The sequence below is a fragment of the Pipistrellus hanaki genome, assembly GCF_964339955.1.
Source record: "Pipistrellus hanaki genome assembly, chromosome: 18".
NCBI lineage: Eukaryota > Metazoa > Chordata > Mammalia > Chiroptera > Vespertilionidae > Pipistrellus > Pipistrellus hanaki.
The window spans coordinates 1,366,640-1,391,135 of record NC_140520.1 but is presented as its reverse complement, the minus strand read 5'-3'; the positions used below and the strand labels follow the sequence as shown (position 1 = coordinate 1,391,135).

General features: G+C 49.7%; 1 protein-coding gene across 3 annotated transcripts in view; it reads left to right on the top strand.

Annotated features, from left to right (window-relative positions):
* The window catches only part of DPYD (dihydropyrimidine dehydrogenase), a 304,605-nt gene that overhangs the window by 1,198 nt on the left and 278,911 nt on the right, over positions 1-24,496 (top strand). For all 3 annotated transcript variants that reach the window (XM_084865337.1, XM_084865336.1, XM_084865338.1), the window contains exon 2: positions 20,991-21,101. In XM_084865337.1, the coding sequence (XP_084721463.1) occupies positions 20,991-21,101 (111 nt within the window). The remainder of the gene's footprint in view (positions 1-20,990; positions 21,102-24,496) is intronic.

The following is a 24,496-nucleotide window of genomic DNA, read 5'->3' as shown; positions in this document are numbered from 1 at the left end:
CTTTTTCATATGGATCAATAGAATAATTGGACCAGTCCCTGTTTGTGTGCAAAGGGTAAAAGGGGCCGGATGGACATTCTAGTGCTTTTTGTCCTTGTTACTTTGACCCTCTGCCCCCCCCCCCCCCCCCCCCCAGTCAACAGTAGAGAGTCCCCTCAGAGTCCAGTGCTGACTCAGAAATGAGAGTGCCAGAGGCAGCTGGCTTTGGCTTTTGAATTTCAAAATGGCACGTTACCTGCATAACCGATCTCTTCCTCAGTCTCTCTTGGGCTTGAAATCAGTTCGTAGCCACACCAAGGTAAAAGATGCCGGTGACACTCAGGTGCCTGGCTTCGTGTCCTATATTGTTTCAGCAGAGACCCTGTGAGAAGTCAGAGCCCTCACCCTGGCCCCCTCCTGACTTTCAGTCTGTGCAGCTGGTCTGCCTGCCATTCCTATGACCTAGCACAGTGGCTTTTCAGCATTTATGTCGTTCAGGAATGCAACACCTTGAACCAGGAACCTCTCTGCTCACACACCGACCTCACTTCTCCCTCACAGTCAGGCCGTGAGGCAGGAGCAAGAGGACCTGAGAGACCCTGAAATCGGTCTCCAGAGACAGTGAGGAAGACAGACACCGTCAGCCAAGGGGAGCGTGGTCAGGCTTAGGTGTCCCAGTTGTCCTGTGACTCCACCACACAAGTTCACTTCAGTTTGAAGATTCCGAATGAATTAGGAGGACTCGGTGTTCGATCCAATTCCAGTGCATATGCTTCTTGCATGGATTTATTAGTAAGCCCGTTGTCTAGAGTTCCATCTGACTGACCACCGCCTTAGTCTCCAACACTCGGAGACAAGAGTGATAAAAAAAAATTATCGCTATGAAACGGAAAGCAAGTTCCCTTGATAAATGTAAAACGAACAGAAGGTGTTGGTGACAACCTGTGGTAACAGTGATTTAATTTCCCCAAAAGCTACTTCCCGACCCTCAGGGCTCATCCACGCAGTCAAGACACATCCTTGTCTCCGAGGGAAAGTCACGGAGGTGGGAAACGTTGCTCTGTAACCCCTCCGTGATCTTGAGCCTCCGTCCAGTGTCCTATGGGGGTTGAAAGGTTGGGAGCTTGAGAAACAGCCAGAAGCATGCCAAACCCCAGCTGGAATGTCCCTGAGCAGGAAGAGGGGCCAGCGGGGTGCATCAGAAGGTCACAGAGACCAGGCCGGGGACCTGGCTCGCACCCTGTGGGGGCTGTTGTCATTGCAGTCATGGGCGAAGGTGCAGAGCAGCCACATTTTGTCGCAGTCACCTTAGTGTGGTTCCGATCCCGGATCTAGAGCTTGCTGCCCGGGGTTTCAGTCTCATTCCGCCCCTCCTTAGCCCTGAGGCAAGTTTCTCAAGTTGCATAACCTGTTGAGTCAGGAAAAAACAGAGGTGATTAGCCAACAAAAGTGCACCTCCTCAGGAAAAAAGGACGGACCCGTTAGAAAGTAAAAGTATAGCAACCTATCAGGAAAGTCAATGCCAATCAAACACATAAAGTTGGAAGTTCACCAACAGTGGCTAGTTTTTTGTTTTTTTTTTCTGGAAGTTAGTGACTTTGTGACTCACTCTTTGAATTCAGCTGAGCGTGTCAGGATGGCTTTGCACACAGAGCCTCCTGGGAGGGGCAGGGTCCTCAGGCATGCCGCTGTCCTGCCTGCCTCCCTCCCCCTGCCCTCAGCAGTGCCTTGAGGGCACTGAGTTGGTAGTGAGTGTGATATCTGCACCTTGGAAAGGGTTGCCTTTCTGACAGGGATAACCGAGGGGCTGCTGACTGCAGCCAGCCCGGGCCGGTGGCTCAGTGATTGGAGCATTGTCCATCAGTCAAGGTTTTCAGGCGTGATCTACGTCAGGGCACATAACAACAAAGAGATGTTTCTTTCTTTCTCTCTAAAGTCAATAAAAATATAAACAATAAGTGAAAGTGCATGCTTTTACATTTTGGTAAACATTTTCAACCGAACTAAATTGCTACCTCCCCTTCTGCTGCTCCACACAATCAAAGTCAAGGTCCAGCCCTTGAATCATGGAAATGTGTAGTGAGGGGTTGTCAGCTCACTTCAAAGGTCCCTGAATGAGAGGGATGCCAGCCCATTGTCCACAGAATCACAGCGCGTGTCCAGGCAAATAAAAGCAGCCCGAATGGCTAGACTATGGATTCTAATCACTGGAGAAGGTAATCGAGAATGTTCTGTGTTTATTAAGGAAATGAGATAAAATGATATATTTGGAAAATGGGACTGTATGTAATGGGAACAACCTGGAGAAACGTCCATTTTAAGGAGCATTTTGACAAAAGGAAAGACCATGAGTTACAGAGGGCAGAGATGGAAAAGGTGGTTTCAGAACACCCTTTGTCACGGCTGCCTTTGCCCTGAGGGAGGCACGTGGGTCCTGGATTGAACTTGACAAGAGCCGAGGTTCTTGGTTTACCTTCTCTGTAAAGTGTTTATTCCAGGGACAAGTAACAGCGAGCTATGGAAATGCTATCTTGAATTGTGAAGGCTTTTACTTCTTTACTTTTAATTTTAAAACTTCAAACCTGTTTTGTGAGTTTCAGCTGCCCTGCCTTCTTTAAGCTGCCCCCAGATCACACTTACAGCCCATCTCCTTTCTACGGAGTTCAGCTGGCAGTAGGAATGCATCTGCTGGTGGATCTGGAGAGCTATTTCATCCCGGGGTATCGTTGTTACTTTGAGGGACTTCACATTTCTATAGTTGAGCATGGTCAGATATATATATATTTCAATCCAGTTAAAAAATTCTACCTCCTCTATATGAATTCAGATGGCTGGGTTTAGTAGCAGTTTGATGAGAAGCCGTGAGATTAATGACTAGAGATGAATCTATCATGAGGAAGGTGTTCAGCTTGGATCTGCTTCATCTGCATCACAGCAGGTTGTGTGGACTGACGGCCTGATTGTAAACATGGGCTGGGAGTCAGGAGCCTCCTTTCTTACATCTGGGAAGAAAAGGCCAGTTTTGGAAAGCTGAGCATTTACAGTCAGGAATTCCTAAAAATTCCAAGAAGATCTAGATTGAAAATCCTGAGGCAATGGCACGACCTTTAGCAATCCTGTCTTCACTGTTTGAAAGCAGCATTTTTTCCAAATCTGGATGTAAGCTGGCAAACTACCCCAGAACTGGAAAAAAATATGCTCAGAAAGGTAAACATGGCTGGTCTCTGGGGAGAACCGTCAGAATGAGCACAACCTTACATTAAAAATGAGGTGCCCTAAAATGAAAGACAATGAGACCGAAAAAATGTAAGTATTAGCATAATAATGAAAGAGAATTAGAGAGCAGATCTGGGCCAGGATTATGGGCTGAAGAGGAGATAGAAGAGTAAGATTTTATTTTCCCGCCTCTCAGCCACATGGACACAGCGACCAGTACGGGCCCCAACCCTTTACTCCTTACCACGCGAGGAAAGTCCTCCGGTCTGTATGCTTTGCTTTAATTCAAAAGCCTTTAATCCGGCATCCTAAGATTAAACATTTATCTATCATCGGGGTTTTAATTTTCAAATGTGACTTGTTTACCTCCTGATCTTCATTTGCTCTTAATCCTGTGTGTCCAGGCAGGAGGTGTTCTTGGCCTCAGACATCAGAGTGGGTGTTCACTGACACCCGGAGCCAGTCACCGAGGCGATAGCTCTTAACAGGATTATGCCTGCCCTGTGGGGTAGAATGCTTACGGCTTCCGTAATTAAAATGTTACATCGGCAGGTACAAACCTCTGAACTCACGTCAGCCTATAGCTTTCCTCTTAGCCCGAACAGACATCCGTTGATGTTAGCAACTTGGAACTTTGGTAGAAAGTTATTTATTTTGTATTGCATGGCGTCAGGTCTTATTCCATGGGTTACAAAAAGCATTGCATTAAAACAGGCCTGGGTTCAAATCCTAACTCTATTATTTTATTTGTTTATTTGTGAAGTCCTCACTCGAGGACATGCTTAGAGAGAGGAAGACAGAGATGAGACACAGAGAGAAACATCGATGTGAAAGAGAAACACCCACCAGTTGCCTTCCAGACATTCCCTGATCGAACCCGAATGCTGGGCTCGTACCCTGAGCAGGAACAGAACCAGTGGAGCAGCGGGCACCTTCTCAGTGCAAGGACGACACTCAGTCAACTGAGCCGCTCGGGCCAGGACTGGCTGTTTGTTATTGTGTGAGTGTGGCCAGCCCTTACCTGGCTGTCACCTCTCTCTCTCTCCTTGGGGTTTAGTTTTAACTGCTTCCTGCAGGAGGGAACACCAGAGGGTGAAGCTCTGGGAGAGACCTGGGGGCGCAGGGGGCAGGGAGGCCCTGCAGAGAGTGGTGGGTAATAAAACAGTGGCGAGGCGGCGCCATCTGCATAAATCAGGCCGGGTTGACGTGTAATTTTGCCGGGTCCCCTGAGAGGTGGCCCTCGGGCCGTCATTATTGATGGAGAGGTTTTCCTTCAGAGCGGCCCAGTGAGCAGCGCCTCCAGGGGACCCTCATAAGCACTCATAATATCAATTCCCAGCACCTGGGAGGTGGGGACCCAGGCTGTCACTTTAATTATTATGATAGAGGCAGGGGACAGACACAGCCCCAGCTGAAGTTCTCAAAGAAATAACATTATTAGAAGCTCGTACCCAGAATGTGTTATTTGAGCAAGAGCCCCCAAAGTGCACGGGTTCCTTTTCTGGGCGCAGAATGCATTCTCTCCAACTCCCCCCCCCCCCCCCCACCTTCCCGGATGAAAACAATTATTCATCAGCAAATGCAGTGTGTGCAGGTGTGCTTAGAAGCCTAGAAAAACTATTGGAAGCTAATGTGCTTGCTTAGAGAAGCCAAAGGTTAGTCCATTTTGTACCAAAACATAATGAGTTTTTGTTTGTTTTTTAATAATTGTGTAGGTATTTTTTTTCAGGAAAGGACAACTCCATATCCCTTCTAAATGTCATTGAGAATGCCGAGAAATAATCGCCACTAAAGCACTGGTTCTGATCTAGTCCCCAAACCAGTCAGAGCCGCCAGAAGAAGCAGCCCACCGCAGTAGAACAGCAGAGTGGGGGTGCGCACTGGGGAGCCTTGCCCCCGGTATATGGATACCTGGGAGACCAGCCCACGCCAACGACTCCCTCACTCCAGTCTCCAGCAACCCAGGGCAGTGAAAGGGTGCAGGGTCCTCCAGGGAGGGCGGAGGGGCTGTCCTGGCTGAGGAGGGTCAGGTGTAATCCAGGGCCAGCAGATTAGAGTTAAGGGAAACTGGGGGGAGGGGAGGGGGGGAGGGGTGGCTGCGTGTTTGCCCCTGCTGCCTTACCTAAAACCATGGCTCAAGCAACATCCCATGCACCCAGAGGTCACTGGTTCACTTCCAGGTCTGGGCACATGGGGGCTCAGTCCCCAGGAGGGGCGTGAGCAGGAGGCAGCTGATCAATGGTTCTCTCTCACTGATATTTCTCTCCCTCTCACTCTCTCTGAAATCAATAAAAACCTATCCTATCTAATAAAAGAGTAATTTACAAATTAACCATCACTCTGCTACACCTACAAGCCACGCCCACCAGCGAATCAGGAGTGAGTATTCAAATTAACCCAACCAAGATGGCTGTGGCCACAGAGAGAGCAGGAGGGAGGCTTGGGTTTTCCCGGTGATGGAGGAAGCCAAGCTTTCCGTACACCCTGGCTGGCCCAGGCCTCCACTTGGGTCACTGGGGAGGAGGGGGAGATGGGAGAAGTGGAGGGGGAGGAGGGGGGAGTGAGGAGGAGGGGGGAAGGGGAGTGTGGCCGGTCTGCAAACCACCACAGGCCACTCGCCCAGGCCACCCCACACCCAAAGGGAACCCCCACCTTGATCCAGGACACCCTTCAGGGCAAACCAGCTGGCCCTCACCCATGCACCAGGCCTCTATCCTATCTAATAAAAGAGTAATATGCAGATTCACCATCACTCCAACATACAAGATGGCTGCCCCCATGTGGACACAAGATGGCTACCACAAGATGACCAGCAGGGGAAGGCAGTTGGATGGGACCAGGCCTGCAAGGGAGGGCAGTGGTGGGTGATCAGGCCAGCAGGGGAGGGCAGATGGAAGGGACCAGGCTTGCAAGGGAGGGTAGTTGGAGGCAATCAAGCCTACAGGGGAGGGCAATTAGGGATGACCAGGCCAGCAGAGGAGGAAAGTTGGGGGCGACTGGGCCTGCAGGGAAGGGCAGTTGTGGAGGACCCAGGACTGTATGGGAGAGCAGTTGGGAGGGACCAGGCCTACAGGAGAGGGCAGTTAGGGGTGACCAGGCCACAGAGGAGGGAAGTTGGGGGCAAACAGGCTGGCAGGGGAGTGGTTGGGGTGATCAGGCTGGCAGGCAGAATCAGGAGCAATCAGGAAGGCAGGCACGTGAGCAGTTGGGAGCCCACAGTCCTGGATTGGAGAGGGTGCATGCTGGGCTGAGGGACCCCCCCCCCCATGCATGAATTTTATGCACTGGGCCTCTAGTGTCCTTTATAAATCCATGGTGCTTTGCTCCTACCCCACCCTAAACCACACAGTACCCACTTCACAACCACTGTCTCCAGTACTTCACCATCCAGATTCCTTGACTGCTCTGACCCTCTCCAAACTCAAAGTGACACCAGACTTAAAATACCACTAACTTCTACAGGAAAAGCTAATAACGTGGGTAAATGTTAGAGAAATCTAGAGATCAGAATTTCATATTTGTACAATCTCAGAACTTTAGAGGGCACCTCAGTATGTATTTCCCAGTGAAAAAGCTGATGCCCATAGAGCTTAATTAAATGTGCTCCCCAAGGACAGCTATCCAGTCATGATTAGGACTAGAAATTTTACCTATGTGTCTATGACATGGTACTTTATGCTTTTGTTTATATTTGTAACCACTACTCTTCATCAAGAAAATATATATATAAAGCCAGTGACCAGAATGCCGGAACAATTGGTTGCTATGACACCCACAGTGGCCAGCAAACCAGCCCCCAGAACCCCTCCCCCCAGCTGGCCTGCCCCTAACCAGCCTTTCCCACCCCAATCCGGGGTGGGGCACTGGCCAAGCCCCCTTCAGCTCTTTCCCCTGGCTGACCCACTCTTCTGATCACTCTCTCTGCCCCAATAGGGGGAAGGGCCTGCTGGCCAACCTCCTGCGGCCCCTCCCCAGCCCAGCCCCACCCCATATTGGCCCCCCCCACTCTGCTCATGGGCAAGGCCAGCTGGCCAACCGCCTGCGGCCCTTCCCCCAGCCAACCCCATCCTCAAAGAGCTCCCATCACCCCAGTCAGCCCACAGCCCCTCCTCTAAGCCAGCTCCGCCCCAGATTCGCCCTTCCCCACTCCAATCAGGCGGGGCCAGCCAGCCAACCACTCATGGCCCCTCCCCCAGACCGCTGGCCCCCATCATGCCCCATTTGGGGGCGTGGCCAGCCAGCCCACCATCCACAGCCCCTCCCAACGGCCAGCCCCATCTCCAATCAGTCCTCATCACACTGGCCTGTGGCCCCTACCCCCCAGCCAGCCCCACCCCCAACCATGCCTCCACACACACCAATTGGGGGTGGGCTGGCCAGCCAACCTCCCAGGGCCCCTTCCCCACGCTGACCTGAACCTAATTGGCCCCAATTGGGTTGGGCAGGCCAGTCAACCTACTGTCTTCTCCTAACAGGTCCAGCCCTGAACAGTCCCGATTGGTGCAGGGCTGGCCACACCCCACCTGTGCACGAATTTGTGCACTGGGCCTCTGGTATATTAAAAAACAACACTGAGAAAAACATGGTCCTGCCTTACAGAGGTGTCTCTTTCAGAAAGAAGGAGGCCAAGGGCCTGGAAGGGTGGGAACAGCGTGATCAAAGTCAGCAGTGAGCAGGCGATAAAACCCCCACGCACATGAGCCCATTTGATGTGGTGGCTTATTCAGGCATCAAAACACAGGGCATGCAGATGAGAACTCCAAGCAGGCAGCAGGGCGGTCCTTCAGACGTGACCCCTTCCCCACTGTGTGCCTTCTGTTTTCTCCGTAAGACGTTTCCTGGTCACCCCTCCCAGGGTCCTTCACGTGTGGGCGGGGAGCGAGGCCTGAGGCTCCGGGGCCTGGGCCGGGTGGTGGCAGTGGGCAGAGGGGGTGACAGACCGTCAGTCCTTTCTCATCGTGGTGTCCCTGGGCAGCCCTGCCCTTTGCCGGGCTCCTTGGATCTCTAAGAGGACAGATCCTGTACTTGCTGGAGGAAGCAGGAAGAAGAAAAGGCAGAGTGGACTGCAGGACTTGACCTGGTCAGGGGTTCTCTGCCTTCCCATTTTGTTCCCTTTAATTCCTCCCACGTGGACGTGTGGCTAGAAAACGCCACTTCGCTGAACTCCTTGACGCAAAGGGCGTTGTTCTTTGGCAGCCATCGTGCACCAAGGGCTGTGGTGGGCTAGGACCGTGGTCGGCAAACTCATTAGTCTACAGAGCCAAATCTCAACAGTACAATGATGGAAATTTCTTTTGAGAGCCAATTTTTTTAAACTTCTAACGCCATTTCTTCAAAATAGACTTGCCCAGACTGTGGCATTTTGTGGAAGAGCCACACTTAAGGGGCCAAAGAGCTGCATGTTGCTCCCCATCAACAGTTTGCCGACCACGGGGCTAGGAGAGCAAGAATGAGCCACGGTCTAGGCCACCGTTCACACTGGAGGATTAACACAAATGCCATTGCCAGGGTGTGATCTACAGCGGACTGCTACTCACCTAAGCCTTGCCCCCTCGCTGCTTCAGCCCTAGGCCATTGGGAATGCGTTATGCTACAATGGCAAAGACTTTGGAGTATCTATTCCATAATTATAATTTTCCACAGATACCCATTTGTCTAGCTCCCAGTTCATCTGGCAATGAAATGAATGCATCAGGAGCCTATGTGAATATTTGGTTTTGTAACTTAAAAAAAACCTGTACCTCCATGAACACCGATGGCTTATTGGGTGGGGAACCTTATCTTCTGCCGAGGGCCATGTGGAGAGTTATAACGCCATTGGTGCGTATGGGCCATACAACACTATCAGCTTAAACATTAGCCTGCGCTGTTTGGCCAGGCATCTAACTAACACCCCTGCGGCTTTGGCGGGACCAGCCCCAGAGATTGCTCGGGCCTCACTGGCCCGCAGGAGGGCTGGCAGTTCCCTGGCCCGGATCCGGTGAAGATAACTTTGGGCCTATTGACTCACCCTTTGCATCCACTTTTCTGGAAAGATGGAGTTTCACTGGTTATGCAAGTTTTCATGGGATTACTCAAGCTCCCCAGTGCCTTGGGTCACCATGGAAACCAGTTGATTGACATGGAGCTTGGAGTTTCTTCCATCCTTGTTAAGGGATCTCCATTGAAATGTGTGAGCACCTTGCCGCCCAGGGAATCCTGGGAGATTATCTCCGAATCAGCCGGTGGTGTAGCAGTGGCAGCTTTAAATGTTGACGTTTTGTTGGTATAATGGGTGATCAGAATAACAGTGAATTAATTAATTAAGAGGGGCTTTCAGGAAAAGAGATGGTGCTCCTCACTGCTCTTCCCAGGGAGGAGCTGGGGAATGACTTCTTGGGGGTTCGGGGGGCGGGCAGGGAGTCCGATGCTGAGTGGTTGCTGGTTACTGTTGGGTGCTCAGGTGAGTATGTCCTCCAGGCAGCAGTTAAGCCCTAAAAAGGTGGAGGTGGGAAGAGGGCTGAGCCATTGGCTCTCTCCTGCCATCGGAGCCGGGCTCCCAACACCGTTGTCCAGTCTCCACCCGTCTCCACCTTTTTCCAGTTTGTACTAGCAGGACTCCCGATTTTATTTATCCAGCTTCATGTATGGTTCTGGTCGTTTTTCTTTCTGTCTGTGGCCGTTTGCCTTCCGTTTTGGAAAAGTGCACTTTCGGTTTATTTTTAAAGGCTATCTATTGGGATCTCTGGGTCCCTCCTGTGTAGTTTGAAAATAAAAGACAAGGAATTTTATTTTAGAAAATAGAAGACACCACATTTTAAGATAATGCCTACAAGTGTTGTAAGGACTAATTTACAGAAGATCTCATATTCCTAAACCTGTTGCTGTGTTCAGGATTCACTCAACTGGCACAGGACATTGCCATGGCCTCGCCTTGTTAGGTTTTGCTTTGCAAGACCACCAGGTCCTGCCTGTTTCAAATGCTGGTTTTAGCGGCAGCTGACTTTGGAACTGGCAGTGCACAGAGAGACATCATTCGTGGATGCATTTACAGTTGATCGAGTGCTTCATCCAATATGTCATAGAGGGTCACTCAGAATACTTGAGCTATTAATTATCCTGCATTTATAGGAGGATTGAATTTCATTTTCATCAACACCCTTCTTTACTTTTTCCAATAAAATATATTAAGTTTGCTATAACAGATTGTAAGGCAAAAGAAATCTGAGCCTGGCCAGGTGGCTCAATTGATTGAGAGCCATCCCGAACCCCAAAAAGGAGGTTGCAGGTTTGATCCCCGGTCAGGTTGATCAATGGATGGATCTTTCTCTTCCTTCCTTTCTCCCTCCCTCCCTCCCTCCCTTCCTTCGGTCCTTCTTCCCTTCTTCCCTCCCTCCCTCCCTCTCTTCCCAACCCTCCTTCCTCTTTCTAAAATCAGTAAAAAACTGAGGATTAAAAAAGAAAGAAATTGGAGCTGTATTGATAGACACATTGTGTCTAGGCCTTCAGGCTCTCCCGTACTTCCTCGGAAGCACAGGGCCTGTGTCCACCCCCGCCCTGGCCTCTGTCAGCGGGAGCAGGCTGTGGCTAGCAGGAGTGCGGCCCACGGGCAGGCCTGTTAGTAATTAGGCAGCAACCTTGTTAATCCCCATCGGTCTTCCATGAAGCCAGCCTCTCTTCCGCGCCGGGACCATAACCTTCGTTATCACTAATATCTGCCATCCCTGAGAAGGAGGTTGGTGCCTCCGGATACATTCAGGAGCCAGGACGGCTGCTGGACGGTGCGGGGACCCGTCCAGCGCCAGGAAGGGCCTTTTCCCCGCCACCTGGAAGTTGTTACCCCGCTTCTCCCCCACGGAGCACAATGGCGGATTGTTGCCTCGGGCTGTGCCCTACTGCAGACAGGTCTGCAGAGGGAAATGGCTCTGGTTAGCATGCACGCGCCTCTTACAAGATAGTCTGCGAATAAAATAATAAAAGAAATCTCCCTCGACACTGAATGCCACTAATTTGGGGAAATTATTACTCATTACCCAGCGATGCCGCTGCTTAAAATTTATTTTCCGTGTGAGTCTGCCGTGACAGCTGAAGTGTGAGGAGCTTTGTGTGCGAGGTGACGGCGACAATTTATTCATCTCGAGATGCAGAGCATCTCCATGGCGATGAAGCACGCATAATGCTTCAAGGATTCTTTCAAACGTAGGATCACGCCATCTTTCTGGGGGAAATAAAAGAAATCTAGCTTTATCCAACACAGCTCCGAGACCCTGAACTTCTGACCCGTCATGCCTCTCTCTCTCTCTCATTACGCATCCATTTCCTGATTTCTGCTTTCATCGATGGCTTCCAATCAGAATTAGGGTCAGAGGCAAGATGAAATAATGAATAACTCAATATATTTGGGACTTATTTATAGTAGTATTTTTAAAACAAATATATGTTTTTATTGATTTCACAGAGGAAGGGAGAGAGAGAGAAACATCAGTGATGAGAGAGAATCGTTGATTGGCTGCTTCCTGCACGCCCCCTACTGGGGAATCAAACCTGCAACCTGGGGAGGTGCCCTGACTGGGAATCGAACCGTGCGTGGACTCCTGGTTCATAGGCCAATGCTCCACCCCTGAGCCACACCAGCGGGGCTGGAGGGTGTTTCTGAGAGAATTTGGAGATGCAGCGGAGGCGGGAGACTTGGTCCTCACCTGACGGCCTTCTGCTTGGGTTGTCCTCGCGCCTCACGAGGCCTGTGTGTCCCCGGACCTCCCTTCGGGCTCTGGTGCCGTTGAGGGCAGCGCTGGCTCCCTTTGTCCGGTCCTCCCCGAGATGCGGAGCCCCCGAGGGGAGTCCTCCCGGTCCTTACAGGCAGTGTGCTCCCAGGCCAGTGGGACACAAGGCGCAGAAGCAGCACATTTCAGACAAGCCTGGGTTTCACTCAAACCCAGGATCTAATCATGCATGTGAAATGTTTTTATGAATCAAAAGCGTTAAGGATGTAGTTTCTGTTATAATGGAAGTAGTGTTACTTGACATTTCTGAGTTGCAAACTCTATTTTTGGTACCAGAGCATCTGTGGCTTCTTCACAATTAAGGGGGAAAAATCTTAGCTTTTCAGATAAGATGTCTGGATTTAATTCAAATCCAACAATTGAAAGGAGCTCGAAGCGGCTCTGTGTCGCTGTCAGATTCCTTTTCAGCCTGTGTCACTTGTGAGATGCCAGCGCCGTGCCAGGACGCACGGGCCCTCTGTGTTCCCGAGCTCCTTCCACCCCGCTTTTCTCTCCGGCGTCGCCGCTCCCCGGGAACCACACGTTGCTGACACAGAGGCACCTGTACTTTGTGGTTCTTCCCGATGAACGTCACTGTCGTCCACTCCTCTAGAGCCTCCTCACCAGCGGCTCTGAGTGCGGCCTCTTTTCTTCCCGTCAGCCCGCAGCTGGTAACCAGGTGTGCCAGGCAGCGTGTGAGCCTGTGGTGTAGAGAGAGGACAGACTCCAGGTCTTCTTGTCTGCGTGGTTGTCCACCCCAAAGCAAAACTAACTGCTTTATTTATACCGGCCAGCAGCCTCGCGTTACACGCGTTGAAATAAACATGAAGCTAAAGTGACTGCTGCCCGCGGAGGAGGGACAGAGGCGTGACTGAGAGCGGAGGGTCTGCAGCCCGTCCAGTTGGTGAGACTCTCTGTCACCTTCTGGGCACATGACGCAGCCTCCTGGCCGTTCTGTTTCCTTCTCTGGGAACTGGCGGTGACACCAAGGGCCTCCTGGGATGGTGACGGCGGAAGCCCTTCAGAAAGGTGCCCCACCGTGAATAGTCATTCGGGGGAGGAGCTTTTAGAAAAATGGGATGATGTGCTCTTTTCAAACCAGAGGCGCCAGGACATTTAGAGAAAGCATGGAACTGTTGTCTTGTCTGAAACACACCCCAGGCTGAGGACCAGCCTTGGGATGAATGGATGGTGGTGGGAGTGGTGCCGCTGAGAAGTCAGGTGTCTGCCTGGTGGGAGGGCTCCAGGCAGGGGACGATGGCTGCGGGGAGAGGGGGGTTTCCCAGCAAACAGTTTACAGAGGACAGTGGGCACCTGCCTATCCACAGCCGGTGCCATACTGTAAAGATGCAGGTCTGTGCGCAGGGAGCACCTATCAGCAGCCCATCAGCGCAGATGAAAGTGAATCTTTTTTTCTTCCTTTTTTCCTCCTGTGCTGGCACGACATTTCCATTGATCACTTTTTGAAATGAGTAATTTTTGGTTTGGGATTTTTTGACATCGTGATGGATTTCAAGAAAAACACTAACTTATGCTGATGCGGCCTCCCATTTGTCTTCTGAGTGCGTGAGCCACGTGCTCTCGTCCCGACGTTTCCGTGCACTCTGGCCCGGAGCGCGCTCCCTCGTGGCCGGCCGGTCATACCTCCCACATGCCTGGCCACGGGCCCACCCGGCACCGCGTGCGCGGGCTCTGAGGCACATGGTTAACAGAATGAACGGAAGTGGCTGCCAACTAGACGGCAATGGATGGCTTGTGGTGGGAAGGAGTCAGAGATCCCTGGTGCGGGGCATGCAGCCCTTTCCTGTCCATGGGGTTCTGTCTTTCCACTCGGGGTCCCCTCACACCTGTCCGCAGTTCATGTGGGAGATAGAGCCCCACAGGAGGAAAGGAGGGAGCAGAGGAGTGCACCCCTCTCTTTATGCGACTCCCCCATCCCCCCAAATACAGCCGACTGGCTGGAGCTTAACGCAGGAAAGCGTGAGGAGCCATCACGTGGCCGGCATTCCGGAGACTCTGTTTCTGTCCAGGTGCCTTCAGGTTGAGCTGGGGCCGGAGGGGGTCACTACGAGGCCGGCTCCGGCTGTCGTCCGCCGCGGGCGCAGGGACAGAGAACGTGGTTCCAGTTTTCCGTTGGTCCTCTCCGCCCGCCTCGGGCCCAGTGAGGCGCTGGAGCAGCGCAGACCCAGCCTGGGCCTCCTGGAGCAGGTGGCTGCGATGGGAACGAGGTTACCCCGACAGGGAGGAGGCACCTGGGCAGAAACCCCACGGACTGGGCACCCGTTCCCGTGTCCTCTCTCCATGAGCTGATAGGGGCCAGGCTGATTCCCCGGTGACACTGCCTGACCATGTGTGACGTGTCACCGCGGGGAGGCTGAGCCAAGCCCCAGCATGCAGGGCTTTCAGTGGGCATCGGCGTGTTGGCATAGAGTGCTGCAGCCTCTGCGCTCAAACTCTGCTCCACTGGCCCGGCAGAGCCCGGCAGAGCCCGGCCCGGGCGCACACCCTCCGGCAGGTCGGCCTCGCAGCTCAGCTTCAGGAGGAGGTCAGGTGCCTCTGACACAGGCCTGGGCGGCCTGCGGGGTGTCAGCAGCCGCGTCTGCCTGCGTCCTGCACCCACTTCCACCTGCAGCCACGCAGGACAACCTACACCCGCGGAGCAGGGGCGGCAGGCAGCCGCAGGTTGTTAGGCCAGTGTTTCCCAACCTTCTCTCATGATGAGAATCACCTGGTGGAGTTGTTAAAACACAGATTCCTGAATCCCAACTAAGAAGTGCTAAACTAGAATTTTTGAGAACATATAGGTAAAATTGCATACCTAACTTAGTGCTCTGTATATAACATCTGTCTTAGAGCACTAGTTAAGTATACAATTTTACCTATATGTTCCCAAAAATTCTAGTTTAGCACCTCTTAGTTGGGATTCAGGAATCTGTGTTTTAACAACTCCACCAGGTGATTCTCATCATGAGAGAAGGTTGGGAAACACTGGGTTAGGCCTCTGGAGGGGACCAGCCCGGGCCCAGCGGAGTTGAATGAAGCCCCAGGAGGAGTAAGAGGCATGGTTTCTCTATGGCTCACCTGAGGTTTCTTCGGAAATCATTTGCAGCGACGTAGCTGTGCCCCAAGCGGAATTGCTGGGTCACGTTTGGTAGAGAAGGGAGGCCTCTGGAGCTGACCCCAGGCTGCATGTTTCCCATGACATGATTCCTTTTATTCGGTGATGGTCTCTCAGTGCTCAGAGGGCATTCCTGAGAAGACGAGGTACTGGTGCGGTGAGCACACAGCTCAGTGAGCAGGCGACAGTGATCAGGTGATGGGCTGTAGGATCATGTGCCTGAAACCTGTATAATTTTGTTAACTAGAGTCACCCCAATAAATTCAACAAAAAGGAAAAAATATAAAAAAATAGTATTCCCCTAAAAAAAGAAAAAGAAGATTCACCATTAAGAGAAGAAAAATGGCTTCAATAGCAGTTAATAGATGAGCTTTACATTATTTAAAATATACACAAAATCATATCTTTCTAATAGAATCTTTTTAAAAATATATTTATTTTATTCATTTTTTACAGAGAGTTAGGAACATCAATGAGAAAGAAACATCGATCAGCTGCCTCTTGCACACCCCCTATTGGGGATGTGCCCGCAACCAAGGTACATGCCCTTGACCGGAATCGAACCTGGGACCTTTCAGTCCGCAGGCCGACGCTCTATCCACTGAGCCAGACCGGTTAGGGCTAGAACGAATCTTATTGCAGATATAGACTTGATTTCTCTTTCTTTTAGAAACGTCCCCTGATGGCAGGAGTATTTCTCCACACCCGTAAATAGCCCTTTAACTGTGGCTTCTCATGGGCATGTCCTTCCTCCCCCGTGGACACACGTGACTGACCTCCTGTCTGCCTGCGGTGGCTCTCCAGCTTCTCATTGCTGTCAGTGACCACTTACATCCTCTTAGAAATACTTCTTAAAGGATTTCCTTGTTATTTTAAGTATTTCAACAGAAGCCATAAAAAGTAAAACACAGGAACTGCCCCTTCCGATCCGGCCCTCCCCAGGTCCCCCTTCTGGCTGACCCGTGTTACTCCCTGAACACACTCCCTGGCAAACGGCCCTATTGGTGTCCACCCGTCCACTTCCCCCGTCTGTGCAGGGGCCGTGCCTCGGAGATGCTGAGGTGTCTGTTGTGTAAGCAAATCGCACGTTGGCCCCGAGGACATTCCCGGGGAGCAAACAGCAGTGACGCTGCCGAGGTTCGGGGCGCTGGCTGCGGGGGCCGGGGGGGCCAGGCCTCCCACCAGGTGGTTAATGATTACGTGGCCGGAGCTGTTTGTCTCCGGCCCGGCACGCCGTGTCCTCGGCCAGAGAAGCGAGTGAAGGAGAAAACAGACACCGGCCTGTGTGGCCAGCATTCAGCCCTCCCCCTCCCAGCATTCAGCCCTCCCCCTCCCAGCATTCAGCTCTCCCCCTCCCAGCATTCACACCCTCCCCCCTCCCAGCATTCAGCCCTCCCCCTCCCAGCATTCAGCTCTCCCCCTCCCAGCATTCAGCCCTCCCCCTCCCAGCATTCAGCCCTCCCCCCTCCCAGCATTCAGCCCTCCCCCTCCTAGCATTCAGCTCTCCCCCCTCCCAGCATTCAGCCCTCCCCCTCCCAGCATTCAGCCCTCCCCCTCCCAGCATTCAGCCCTCCCCCTCCCAGCATTCAGCCCTCCCCCTCCCAGCATTCAGCCCTCCCCCCTCCCAGCATTCAGCTCTCCCCCTCCCAGCATTCAGCTCTCCCCCTCCCAGCATTCAGCCCTCCCCCTCCCAGCATTCAGCCCTCCCCCCTCCCAGCATTCAGCTCTCCCCCCTCCCAGCATTCAGCCCTCCCCCTCCCAGCATTCAGCCCTCCCCCTCCCAGCATTCAGCCCTCCCCCTCCCAGCATTCAGCCCTCCCCCTCCCAGCATTCAGCTCTCCCCCCTCCCAGCATTCACACCCTCCCCACTCCCAGCACTCAGCTCTCCCCCCTCCCAGCATTCACACCCTCCCCCTCCCAGCATTCAGCCCTCCCCCTCCCAGCATTCAGCCCTCCCCCCTCCCAGCATTCAGCCCTCCCCCTCCCAGCATTCAGCTCTCCCCCCTCCCAGCATTCAGCCCTCCCCCCTCCCAGCATTCAGCCCTCCCCCTCCCAGCACTCAGCCCTCCCCCCTCCCAGCATTCAGCCCTCCCCCCTCCCAGCATTCACACCCTCCCCCTCCCAGCATTCAGCCCTCCCCCTCCCAGCATTCAGCCCTCCCCCCTCCCGGTGGAACTCGCTCGCTAAGGAGTGTTTCTTGGTAACAATTGTTTTCCTGGATTGTTTTTCCTGAGGAAGCAGCATGCTGTGGGGACAGGAGCCTGTGTGAATAACACCTTTGTGTGTGAGGGGCTCACTGCCCAGCTTCCCGGGAGAGCACAGACACTGACCGTTACGTGATGTCCCGTCCGCCGTGTCCGTGAGGGGCAGCGGCCCTGGGAGCTGCACAAGTTCATGGGGACCGTCTGCCTGCGGGAGGGACACTGTGCTCAGTGTTTAGAGGAAATTAATATCCCGAGGGAATTAATATTCCTTTATTAATATCCCGAGCTGGGACTTACAGCGAGCCGGTAAAGGACATAGAGGGCTGCACCCGGACACGGGAGAGCCGTGAGCGGAGGTGTGCGGTGGGATCGCGCCCTGCCAGAGGCCCGGCCCCGGCGACCTCCGCCGCTGGAGTCCCAGCTCTCAGGCCCTGAGGGGCCCGTGCTGCGGGGCTCGGAGGCTGCTCCTGTCTGTGAGCCAGGCCTTGGCTGCAGGCCTGTGTCAGGGAGGGGCCCGCACAGATGCAGGATTCGGGCCGCTATTGCGACATCTCCCGCTTCCCGGAACGCTGTGGGCTGACGAGGGCAGCGGCACGGAACCTTGATCTCTTGCATAAACATCTCTGGTCCCGTTCTGTCATTTCCTCCATAAATGCAATTAGTGCAATGTTCTCCAGTTCCGTTCTTCTGTCCCCAGAATCCCCAGTGCTTCTCCCCGCCCCCTTCCCTCCCTGGCCCCAGTACACTTTTTATTTATTTATTATTATTGTATTATTTGAAAGGCAAAGCCCAATTCTTTGCATGAGAGACAATCGCCCTCTGTCAGTAAGTTGCCTTTCACCGGGAAGGGTTAACGGGCTCTGAAAACGCCCGAGTTACCCAGGGAGGGGACCCCGGACCCGGTGGGGCCCCCGCGCTGGCCTTTTCTTGGGGAGAATGTAATTTGGGGCTCTCCCGCCTCGCCCCGCCAGCTGCTTACTTATGGATGATATTGACTTTTAGTTTTCAAAAGTCTCGCTTTGGAAAATTGTTTTTAACAGCTCTCAACCACTCACGTCCTGTGTTTTTATTTTATATCACTTTTCATTGGGGATATTATTAAGTCAAATCCTTGGTAACCGTTCTCCGCAATTCAATTTCTTTTTACCCGAGATCCATTGAATTCGAGTCACTGCCTTTTCGCAAAAGGTTAACCCAATATTTCATGTTATGCTTTCTACTTATGCCGCGCAAGAGAAAAGTCACCGTGATAAGCAGCCGATAAATTGTATTCAGAATGTTTCTTCTCAAAAGTTACATTACTCTGCCCACACAGATAAGCATAATCATTTATCACAATAGGAATTGTGGAAATAAAAACGAAAATAAATGCAGCTGTCTTTCTTGCATGTTACCCAGGCACTTTTTCTCTCTTTCTTTTTTCTTTTCTGTAAATGTGGGCTACAGTAAAGAACCACCTTCGAAAAATGCCATCTCTTTATGGATGTGTGAATTAATAGGAGATTAGCGATGGGTCAAAGTTAAATAACTATTCAAACAAAAACTGCATTTATTTTATATTAAGAAAACGTTTTCTTTTTTTGTATAAAAATATGGTTACATTTTTAACGTTGGCTCTTATTAGTTAAGAGGTTGCATCGGCATTATTTTATCATAAGGAATAAGTCATGTAAAACTCTTAGCTCTGCTGTATGTTTGTCATCCAGAAAACATGGACATCTAAAGAGAGAGTTTGAAGAAATATCATGTCTGTTATCTATAGGAATTACTAAAAGTAATTGTCACTTATAGTGGGCTAATCAAGCAAGTTCCAGTGATGTTTATTAGATGATTACAGTATACAACGAAACCCACTGAAAATAGAATTTAATGATTATTGCTTTTGGTAACAGCTTTATTGAGAAATAATTTACATACCACACAATTTACTCATATGAAGTGTAGAATTCAAAAGCTTTTAATGTATTCATAGAGTTTTGCTACCGGTACCAGTACCACAACTAATTTTTATCACCTCTTTGTTTTGAAAAACAATAAGTTTTTATTTTAGAGAAGAAAGGAGAGGGAGAGAGAGAGAAACAGGAATGAGAAACATTGATTGGCTGCCTCATGCACACCCCCTACTGGGAAACAAGCCCACAACCCTGGCATGCGCCCTGACCAGGAATTGAACTGGTGACCTCCTGGTGCATGGGACGATGGGCAACCACTGAGCCACACCGGCCAGGGCTAAGCCACCCACCCTTAGCAGTACTCCTCATTCCCCCCAACTCCCCAGCCCCTGGCAACCACACACTATTTCCTCCCTCCACAGATGTGCCTTTTCTAGACATTTTATTTCAATGGAATCATCCAATATGTGATATTTTATAACCGGCTTTTCTCAGCATAATGTTTACCATATTCACCCATGATGGTTGTACATCCTCCAAATTCCTTTACTTTATTAATATCTAACTCCATTGCATTGTGTTTAGAGAACTACTTTGTGTGACTTTAACTCTTTTATTTCATCGAGGTTTGCTTTGCGGCCTCCTCTGTGGTCTGTCTTAGAGACTGTTCTGTGCACACGTGAGGAGAATGTGTATTCTGCGGCTGTTGAGCTGGAGTGTTCTATACATTCCATTAGGTTCAGATAATGCAGTGTTGTTCAAGTATATTCCTTTAAAAAAAATTTTAAATTCATTTTTACAGAGACAGAGGAAAAGAGAGGGTGAGGGAGAGGGAGGGAAGGAGGGGGGCAGGGGGAGAGAGAGAGAGATCAATTTGATGTTCCACCTATTTATGCACTCATTGGTTGATTCTTGTGTGTGCCCTGACCACCTTGGCGTATCCGGACATCACTCAGACCAGCTGAGCTGCCTGGCCAGGGCTCAAGTCTATTTCATCTTTGTTCTTCTGTCTTGAATCTAGGATTCTTGGTTGACAGTTTTTTTCCTTTTAATACTTTGGAAATCTCACCCCACTACTTGCTGACAGCTACTATTGTGGATGCGAAGTCAGCTGTTCAGCTGACCGGCGCTCTCTGGACAGGAGGAGTCATTTTTGTTTTTCTCTTACTCCTTCCGAGATGTTCTTTTTGGTGTGGACCTGTAGCATTTTAGCTACTGTGTCTGTGTGTGAGTCTCTTTGCATTTATCCTGCTTCACATTTGTTGAGCTTCTGGATGTACAGTTTAATGTTTTCTCTGTTTTTAAAATCAAATCTGGAAAGTTTTCAGCCATTATTACTTTTTACCTCCTTTCTTTCCTCTCCTGGTAATCCCATCACAGTGTTTTGGTGTACTTAACAGCGCATCACAAATCTTTCAGGCTTTCTTAATTCATTTCATACTTTTACGCTCTGTTCATCGGATTGCATCTCTCTTTAAGTTTGCTGCTTCTTTCTTCTGCCAGTCCAGATCTACTATCGAGGCCCTTTAGCAAATTTGTCATTGCAGTCCTGGTGGTTTTTCACTCAGCTAAGACAGTGGTCGGTAAACTGCGGCTCACGAGCAGCGGTTTGCCGCTCTGCGGACTAGTGAGTTTGCCGACCACTGAGCTAGAATATCACCTAATAAATGATTACATGCAGTACGTTTATTGTGGAATCACAGTAGCAGAAGGAGATAGCAACATGTATACTGTATGTCTGCCTTTGGGTGTGTGGGGGCAATATCAAGATAATTTTTTAAATTTATTTTTAATACCAACATATTTAGGTATGTTTATATCTTGTTTTTACTGTCTTTAGAGTATCCTGGCTTTAAATCCTCGGACACAGACTCATGCAACTCTGCGTTCGACTTCGGCCAAGAAATTAGATAAGAAACATTGGAAAAGAAACCCTGATAAGAACTGCTTTGTAAGTACCACTGATGTATGATTGCACGCTGAAAAATGATCTCTCTTTACACACTGTGAGGCAAGATTATACACTTACTTAGAAATACACTTAAGTATGAGTAAAATACAGCTGTTGTTTTTTTAAAATTAAATATTTTATATTAGAATCATCTCAAACTGTGTTTAATTTTACTGTTTAAAAAGATCTATGGAAACAGTTAATCATCCTGTAAATTGAGTTTGGTGCCCAAATTAATTTTCTTAAAAATTTATAAAATTTCTCTTACAATAGTTTGGATAATGACACCATGGTACAGAAGAGTTTCTGTTACTGACATAATTCAACTGAAGAAGGGTAAACGAATGTAGAAACTCATAAAATGTGCTTTGGGGGAACATGTGAGCATGAGATGCTTAATATGAACCCATCATAGTATATCCAGGTGAGATCTCTGACCTTCCTCATTGTTAGAGCATTGTTTAACTGGGCCCCTGAGGAGACGTCAGGCTGGGACTGTGAAACCCTCGGATGGGGTCAAGTACAGCCTCAAAGGAAACATTTACTATGCCATCTTAGGGGGTATACATCTTTAAATTTGTAAACCAATTTTCATTCAACCCGATTTCCCAAAATTAATTCCCCCACATTAATTGTCTCAAATTAGCGAGACAATAGTATAAGCTTATTTAAAATTTGTTCTCTTGGTATTTTTTTTTTTTTTTTTGTATACTGCCCAATACAATGATTTCAGTTTATTTTGATGTACTTATTTCCTTTGTCCTTATACATTTCATAAGGTAGGGAAAATCCATTCAGTGGTAAAGTATGCAACAGTTAAATTATTTTTGAAACCATTAACAATCTGGAAAAATTCTCACAATCTGTATTCATGACAAAGCATGAAATGTCACTGTGTTTAATAATTATTTGTGCACTTATATGTCTAAGAGGCATCTCAAACTTAACATGTTGAAAATCCAAATTATGATCTTCTCCCTAAAACCTATTCTTCTTCAGGTCATCATTACCTATCCTTCGCTGACGGCAGAAATTGTCATTTCTCTCACCTTTCCCACATAATTAGAAGGTCCTTTTGGCTTTGCCTTCAGACATATCCAGACTCATTACCTGTCACCACTTAATCACACCAGCCTTGCTAAGCCACACGTTCTCTCTCTCCTGCATCATTGAATAGCCTCGACCTGGTTTCCACACTTCTGCCTTTTCCTGGTAGACTCTTTCTTTCTTATTCTTTCTTCCTATTTATCTATCATCCATCTATATCTATCTATCTATCTATCTATCTATCATTATCATCTATCATCTATCTTATCTATCATCTATCTATCTATCATCTATCTATCACAGTGTTTCCCAAACTTCTCTCATGATGAGAATCACCTGGTGGAGTTGTTAAAACACAGATTCCTGAATCCCAACTAAGAAGTGCTAAACTAGAATTTTTGAGAACATATAGGTAAAATTGCATACCTAACTTAGTGCTCTGTATATAAAATCTGTCTTAGAGCACTAGTTAAATATACAATTTTACCTATATGTTCCCAAAAATTCTAGTTTAGCACTTCTTAGTTGGGATTCAGGAATCTGTGTTTTAACAACTCCACCAGGTGATTCTCATCATGAGAGAAGTTTGGGAAACACTGATCTATCATAATTTATCTATCTATCTATAGATAATATTTTTTCTTTTTTTTCCTAGCCCTAATCCTACCTCTAACCCTAAGTCTTTCCTTCTTTTTAGATAGAAAAACTTTAATATGGGATATGGCCATAGAGTCTCTTTTTAATAAAATAGCTGAAGAATCCTTTCAGCATCTGTCAGGGAGTTTCCAGCTTTCCCAGAGTTTGCACAGTTTCTTCCCAGCTCAGCAAGGCCTTCTCCAGCGCCCACTGAAAACGGTGCCAGCCCCTCCCTCGCCCTCCATGGTCTCCTGCTCATCGGTGATAGACTCTGCGTGGCACTCACTGGTTCGGTTGTGGTCCGCTTTTTCCACCAGAGGATGAAGTCCGGGGGCGGGCAGGGATGGCTGGGTTGGGCTTCACTAACTGTGCCCACACCTTCTAGAAGAGTTGGTGCCGATGAGGGGCTGCGGACTTGACAGTTTCCTGGGGAACGGGGTCCAGAGCACCTTCCTCTTGCACTTGAGTCTCGCTGTGATGAAATGGACAACTCAGATTTCTTTCCTCTTTCACTGAAGGGAAAGACGTTTTGGAAAATGTTAGATGATTACTTAAGTGCATTGCAGATGGCTCAGCGTGGCTTCTAGCGTGCTGGTCACGTGACCCTGTGTGTGGTTTCTGGTATATCCCATGTCCGGAGAAAAGATAAATAGCGTCACGTCAAACCAGATCCATGCGAGATAAGGGAACCATGGACTGGGCTGGCTGCTCATTCATGACCAGTGTCTTACATCATCCCCGGGACCGCCTTCCAGAAGGTTCATTTCCTGCCAGTCTCTGGCCAGCAGATGGGAAGGTTTTACTATTTCCTTTGATTTTCTTTGCTTTTCAAGAAAATCTCTTTTGCTTGGGCTTGGCCTCGGTCTGCTTCAGTTTGGCTCAGGAATCACTGACGTGTCGCCCTTTGCGGGTCCGCACCGGGCGGGGGAATGGGGTTCCTCTGAGGTCCCAGGGTGTTTTCCCGAGACCTTGTCTAACAGCTCCCCGTCTGCCTTTCTCCTTCCACCGGGTCCTTGGGACGGCCACGTTCCAGGCCCTGCGGTGAATGCTGCTCAGAGATGAGTAAAAATTCGCAGCAAAAGTAGCCTGACATGATCTGTAGACACACATGCAGCGTTCCCAAGTCAGAGCGCAGGCTCTTCTTAGCGGACAGGCGTCTGAGCCCTGAGAGCCCGCAGAAGGCGGTTCTGAGATGTTCCCTCTGGAACATCTTCCCCTGGCAGTTCAGATCCATCCCCGTGCTAATTGGAGACTCCGAATGCAGCGGGGGATTAAACGGGCACATGTGTTTATGCTGGTTAATGAGGCACAGAGCAGTGATTTCCAGATCTCTTAGGCAGGTGCTCCTCGCTGCTGTTTGTTTTTGCCATTTCTCAGGATGCTGAACTGTCCTAATTAATAAATATTTTTGCACTCAGATCTCCATGACTAATTTTTTAAGACCAAAAATATGGTATAAATCAGAAAACATCCCAGGTGAAGATAAAAAGGGAGGCAGGTCAAGGCAGCCCACTGTTAGACAGGAATTTTAGTGAATTTGTTCTAAACACTTGACACTTAGTAGAAGCTCACATTAAAAAAAATCCTGTATAATAAAGAGCTACTAAGCTAATTAGTGGAACAGAGCAACCATCCCTATGACCTCCCGGACGAAGCCGAGGCTGTGAGGCCAAGCCCCTTGCATGAATTTTGTGCACCGGGCCTCTAGCAAG